This window comes from Nyctereutes procyonoides, unplaced genomic scaffold (genome assembly GCF_905146905.1).
Source record: "Nyctereutes procyonoides isolate TBG_1078 unplaced genomic scaffold, NYPRO_anot_genome, whole genome shotgun sequence".
NCBI lineage: Eukaryota > Metazoa > Chordata > Mammalia > Carnivora > Canidae > Nyctereutes > Nyctereutes procyonoides.
The window spans coordinates 35,998,137-36,005,233 of NW_026575139.1; the positions used below are offsets into that span (position 1 = coordinate 35,998,137).

The following is a 7,097-nucleotide window of genomic DNA, read 5'->3' on the forward strand; positions in this document are numbered from 1 at the left end:
TTGTTCTTTCAATCATTCTTTGTTTCATTTGCTCATTTAGATACTTACTAAGAACTCAATGTGTGTAAGCATTCTCTTTTACATCACAAGTTTCAAATTTGGTCTATTTGTGATCTTGCCCATTGAAATAGGTTTCCTTCTTTTTCTTTTTTTTAAAGATTTTATTTATTTATTCATGAGAGGGACAGAGAGAGGCAGAGACACAGGCAGACGGAGAAGCAGGCTCCAGGCAGGGAGCCTGACGCGGGACTCGATCCCAGGTCTCCAGAATCGCACTCTGGGCTGAAGGCGGCGCTAAACCGCTGAGCCACCCGGGCTGCCCTGAAATACGTTTCTATTTTATAACTGACAAAGGGGAACGGATCACTTTAGAGAAATGTGGTTAGCATCTTAATTTGTAAGATCTATAATAACAGCAATACATCCCAACTTTTAAAGACTTAAAACTTTCTGCCTTTCAACCTTATGTTTATTTTTACCATAGTATTTTTCAAGTGGAAAAGATATTCTCACAAACTATTAGGAAAAGAGAAGCAGCACAGGAAATGGTCATTAATGAGTGAAAATTGCAGTATTAAGTAGCAGACACTTAATTTGCCTAAATATATTGTGACTTTCAACACAAGTAGGTGAAGAATCACTGTAAGTTATGTTCCATTACTAAATTTTTGTCCCATTTGCAAAGCAAGAAATTTTGAAAATCACACTTTGAAATCATCTTTAATACTATAACCAAATGAAATTTTAAAATGAAGGAACACTCATAAATGACAGCTGAGGTCACCAGAAGTAAAAGGTAACATCTTAGAGACAGTTTTCTTATGCAAATAAGTCATTTCAATTATTTTTAAAAATCTTTTAAAATAAGTTACCAATTAAGTAGGACTTTATCAACAACAAAACAGTTATATACCATTTTAATCAAGTATTTTTCTGAAAACGTACTGGCAGATCAAATCTTTCTAAGTCCCTAGAACAACTTAATTCTCATTTTAGAGCAGCTTAACTTCACTTCTGATAAAGCTTCCCTGGCAACTGTTCTTGGTTGTTAGCTTTAAGTTGATTATTATACACAAACAAACTCTTAAAAGCACAACCTCTTCCACATGTCCATGAAAATGGCTATTATCATAAAAAAACAGAAAATAACAAATGTTGGGGAGGATATGGAGTAATATGAACCTCTGTGCACTATTGGTGGAAATGTAAAATGGTATAGCTGCTATGGAAAACAGTATGGCAGTCCCTCAAAAAAAATCAAAAATAGAGTTACCATATGATCCAGCAACATACTTCTGGGGATATATCCAAAAGAATTGAAAATAAGATCTTAAAGGGATATTTGTACACTCATATCCATAGCAGCAGTATTCACAATAGCCAACAGGTGGAAGCAACCAAAGTGTCCACTGAAAGATGAATGGACGAGCAAAATATGGTATACATTAGTCAGCATTAAAAAAAGAAATTTTCACACATGCCTACAACGTGGATAAATCTTAAGGACATTATGCTAAGTGAAATAAATCAGTCACAAAAGACAAAACTGTATGATTCCAAGTTTATAAGGTATTTAATAGTCAAATTCACAGAAACAGTAGAATGATGGTTGTCAGGAACAAGGAAGGGGAACCTGGGAGACTTAATGGTTATGATTTCAGTTTTACAATGTAAAAAAATTCTAGTTACACAGCAATGTGAATACACTTAACTTTCTTGAACTATACACCTACAAATGCTTAAGATGGGAATTTTTACATTATATGGGTTTTTTTTTAAACCACAATTAAAAAAAATCACTTCAAAAGCTATGGAAAAACAAGTCAAGAAAAAAATTAAATTTACTTTTAATAAATTTAGATTTTATGTTTTCCATTTTTCTGAAAGGGTAATTTCTGTCAAATGATATGGGTTTGATAGTTTTTATTGCAAAAACATGAATTTTAATATAAACCTCAATACATATACAGAATATTTAATTTTTTAAAAGATTTCATTTATCTGTGAGAGAGTACGCGCATGCGCAGGGGGAGGGACAGAGAATCTCAAGTGGACTTGCCTCCAGTGGAGAGCTGATGGGCTCAATCTCAGGGAGAGTCCTGATATCATGACCTAAACTGAAATCAATAGCCAGATGCTCAAATGACTGAGCCACCCAGGCGCCCCAACATAGTTTATTCTTGATACTCCAAGAAATAGAGATAAAATTATTCTTAAAATTCCAAGATCCAGTTGTTTCAAAAATACTTGCCAAACTTTTACCAAAAATACTGAGCAACATGACTGATTTATCTTAGCTTCAATTATTTTCTAGCTCTGTAGTTAAGCAGAAAACCATACATAACACATACACCACAAGTAGCAGAAGGCTGGCTAAAATCCACAAACTGAAATAATTAGTTCCATCATTAAAGAAAAGAAACAAAGAAACAAGATAAAAAAAAGAATGTTCTTATGAATTAAAATCAATTTCTTAATAGGAAATGAATCCAACAACACATTTAATTTAGATTATTTTCTCCTACTTTAGAAACATTTCTGTTAATCTTAGGTAAGAATATAGTATTTTAGGAAGTATCTAAATTTTAAAAATTATATTTTAAGAGGATACATCTAAGAGCAAATAGTAATCTAACCAAATCTTTAACATCCACATATGGTAACGGTTTTTTCTCACCACCAAACATAATCAAATGTTAGGAGTTGTTCAGAAAACACGACTAGAAAGACTAATCTCCTTCAGCCTCCTACACACCATTCTTAACATACAATAGAATATAACCACAAAATCTTAACTTTGAGCCCACACAGACAATGGAAATCATCAGGTGGAAAGACTGGACAATCCCCACACTGCACAAAATGCTTTGTAGTGGCCCACAGGAATGAATTATCACAGTACAGGTAAAAGAGTGCACGCACATAGATTTCATATAAATCAAGACTCAAAAATTGGACTAACATAGTGTGAAGCCTATGAGAGAGAAACCTTGAGAGAGAAACCAACAGTCTTAACTGGAGAAATTCAAAAGCAAAGGACAGTTTTTCTATCGTGTAGGTTCACATACTCTACTGGGAGTATTTTATTAACCCACCATGTTTAGCAAAGATAAATATCTATAAAATTGTCTAAACTGGTATGTCAAGACAAAAAACGTTTTAAGTTACTGCCACTCCTAAGACTGCAGTGTGTTGCACATACCTTTCTGATATGAACTTTAAGCGTGGTGTATGTGCTTATGACTCTAGTCCCTGAAATCCAGAGTAAATTCAAGTGGTCTATTTGGGGAGGAAACAGGAATTGGGGTGGGGAAGAAATTGTGAAGACGGGGGACCTAGAGTAGACAGAAGAACATATGCTCCAGGAAGAATACTTGATGCTAGATGCCAGGATAACCCAGGGATAACCCAGGGATGTACTGTTTTAACTGGAAAAGAATCCCCTTTAAATCTGAATCCCATGTTAATATTTTATTTTTAGGAGATTTAGAAAAGATGCATGAAGGTGGGAAGAAGAACTAATACAAGAAATATTTGGAAACACTTGCAAAAAAAAAAAAAAGTTTGTAAATGCTGTGAAAGTTTAAACTAGAACTTGAACAGGTAATGGCTATTTTCAAGGATGCTGTTCTCAAGATCCCTAACCCAGACAGTGAACATTACCTCATTTAATCTTCACAATAACCACTGAGATAGTTGCTATGATTATCATCATTTCAAAAGGAAGAAATAGGCTCAGAAGCATTCAGTAAGTTGCCCAAGCTTACAAAGATAACAAGTGAAAGAAATGGGCTCTTTACTAAGGGATGTCTGGGTCCAGATCCTATGCCTCAGCTACCAGGCTTGTTCTTCAAAAAAAAAGGGGGGGGGGGAGAGAAAGTCAAAGTATAATTGTAACAAGAAAAAAAAAAGCTTACTAACAAATTAAAGTTTCTTGACTTTTAATGACCAAAAGTTAAAGATGTTAAGAGATGTCCTTGCTTAGAAATTTTACTTTAACGATCCAATAACCGGTTTTGGATACTGAAGGAGTCTGGCCTGAAACCTCTAAGAGAACAATGAACATCTTGACAGTCCTTTGAAATCTAAAAATTGGTATTAATGTGCTACTAAGTCCAGCCCCTACCTACTGCTAATGAATCAATGTGAAATTCCCTGTTAAACTCATTATAACCATATCCATCCTCTGTTCTGACATCTTACAATGCTTCAGTTTTTGAGTTTCCTAGACCTTCTTTAAGGAAGACAAATATGTCTCCCCAACCTGGGCTCTAGAGCACATTTAAAATGGAAAAACTGTAAGGAGAAAATACCTTGCTCCTTAATGTCTCAGTTATTCTTTCAAAAAATTTAAAAGTATTAGTTAGAAAATGATAAAAACCAGACACCTTTAACAAATACCATCTAAAAGCTGAGTGGCCATTTACTAAGTATTTAACTTAATTTCAACTTATAAGAACCTCTATGTTAAGAAATACGACTCAAACTGATCCAAATTTGCTAAATTTTCAAATGAGAGTATTTTGAAAGTAACAGATGGGACTGAACAAAATCTAAGAATGAGTTTAGAATTGGGGATGATGCACAGTAACTAATTAATTCACTTTTATTAATGCTGCTTGTGATATCCCAGCTGATGAAGTGCAAAGGAGAAATGAACAGAATATTGCACATAAAAAGGGAAGCGATTGGCGTATAACTTGATGCACGATATTAAGTATGATTCAGCATATAAGGACTGAAAACTGACACTACACGGAGATAATCTGCTTTACGTTTATAATCTAGCAGCCTCATCATTTCATCAAAAGCACTGTAACCACTTCTGCAAAATTGATTGCAATTAATTCCTGTCAACTCTTGGAATTAAGTCTAGTCCTGTTCACTCACTTTTTGAATTTTATAAGAACTTTCTCTGGTGTACACAAACTGAGAATTTATCATTCCACCAAAGGAGGACCAGAATGTACCCACGAAATAGCAACAACACAAACAAGCCTATCTTGCGCTGATACTGATTAGGGAAGTTAATCTCGCCTAGAAGAGCAAAACGACTTTTAAGGAGTAAAACCAGTGTACTAACCACAACTCTTTATTACGAACCTCCAATTCCTTAAAATGTTTTCCACAAAGGTTAAAATACCAAAAGTGTACCAAATTGTGCCGGCGGGGGAGGGGAGTGGTGGTGGATCACTCTTAATCCCACTGGTTCCATTTACAATCCTTTATCCTACAATGTACCACTCAGACTCAAACTTTAAGGTGCTTTAAAAACTTGCATTAAGTTCTAACAGGATGATCATTTACGTCAGGTATAACTAGGTCTCCCTTTAATACACTTCAGCTTCATGAGAGTGAGACGGTTCTAAAAATTTTGATGCTACGTTTCATCTGCTGCGATCACACACATTTCTTCCCCACCCCCACCGCCCCCCAATCTCATTAATATTGTTTGCCTAAATTCAGCCAGCCGCTACATTTTCCACCAAGACGCTTCTGGGGATGAATGAGGCACGTATTAATTTATAACGTCTGAACTCTCTTGACAGCTGATATTAACGCCAAGTACCCAATTCCGAGGTTCTCCTTTAGTATGTTTTAAACCCTTTCTCCAAATTCCCGTTAACTCTCTCGGCCTGGACGAGTTTTTCAAGGCGATTAAAACAAAACAAAACAAAACAAAACCCGCACGTGCAAAGTAAAAGTTAGCATCTTCAGGCCACGGCGACAAAGGCCAAGACCCCCGCCGCGGCTGGTCCCCCTCACGCGAGCCCGCGTCCGAGCACGCGAGCCCCTCGGTCGGAGCCCCAGGGCCGCGGGCCCCCCTGGGAAGCCGGGGGCCGGCGTGCGCGGGCCGCCCCGGGGCCGAGTTCTCAATGGAACCGGAGAGAATGGGGGCGGGAAGGAGCGGAAGCTCGGGTGCAGGCGGCGGCGACGGAGCCGCGGCTCGTCTCTCCTCCCGGGGCTCTCGGGCTAGGGGAAGTCCGCCCGGATGAGGGTTCGAGGCGGGCCGGCAGGACGGCGGCGTGAGGCCCAGGCGCCGGGAGGCGACGGCTGGCGGGGCTCAGCCCCCGGACCCTGAAAGCACTTTCGATGCGTCGCCCACCCCCCACGACAAGATGGCGACGTGGGCAGCGGGGGAGCCCGGCCGGCGAGGCTGGGGGAGAGAGGGGAGGGGAGAAGAGGCAGAAACAAAAAGGCGCCCCCCCCCACATACACACACACCCGGAACGCCGAGCCGGCCAGCGAGCCCTCGGTGGCGGGGTGGCGGGGTGGCGGGGTGGCGGGGTGGCGGGCGGGCGGGCGGGGGCGCCTGCGGAGAACGCGGCGGGCGGAGGAAATGGGCTTACTTTTTCTTGTCGTTCGCGCCGCCGGCGCCCTCCATGGCGAATCGGTCCCCGCGAAGCCTTCACGGCCGGCAGCCCCCCCAGGCTCGCTCCGGCCTAAGCGCTGGCTCCCTCCGCACGCGACCAGAGGAGCGGAGGCACGTCCAGAGGTGGGAGGTGCAAGGCGGGAAACCCCTCGCAGAACGCAGGCAGGAGGGCAGGCGGCGATCGCTAGGGTCCAGCTCTAGGCTCCGGAGAGCCTCCCCTCGGGCGGCTTGTCAAGGCCCGAGCCGACGCGCTGGCCCAAACGGCGGCGACCAGGCCGATCCTCGCGTCCCCTCAGACGAGGCGGCTCTGTGCACTGAGGAGCCGAGGCAGCGGCAGGGGGCGGGCAAGGGCGGAGGCGCGCGCGGGGGCGCGCGCGCGGGGGGGGAGCAGGGGGAGGAGAGTGTGTCGGGGGCGCGCCCGCCCGCGGAGCCCGGCTCGCGCTCACGCAAGCCCGCCTCACCTGAGGGGGAGGCGGGTTCCGCGACAGCCAATGGCGAGCGGCGCAGGCGGCCAGTCCCACCCCAGCCCACGCCGGTCTCAGCCAATCAGGAGGTGGTCAGCTGAGGCACAGCTGGGACGCGCTGCCGCGCTCACGTGCTCGCCTGTGTGCAGCTGCGGTGGAAAGAGAAAGGAGCTGGGGTGCGGCCAACCTGGGTCTGGGGACGCTCTGCCTACTTGCAGGGAAAGCGGCGGCTGGCTTTGGGAGGCGCTGCTGAGAAGGGA

General features: G+C 42.8%; 1 protein-coding gene across 1 annotated transcript in view; it reads right to left on the reverse strand.

Annotated features, from left to right (window-relative positions):
* HIF1A (hypoxia inducible factor 1 subunit alpha) overlaps window positions 1–6,715 on the reverse strand; it is a 42,782-nt gene extending 36,067 nt beyond the window's left edge. The window contains exon 1 of the mRNA XM_055304246.1: window positions 6,351–6,715. Coding sequence (XP_055160221.1) covers window positions 6,351–6,385 — 35 coding nt within the window. The 5' untranslated portion in view covers window positions 6,386–6,715. The remainder of the gene's footprint in view (window positions 1–6,350) is intronic.
* Window positions 6,716–7,097: the final 382 nt, after the last annotated feature.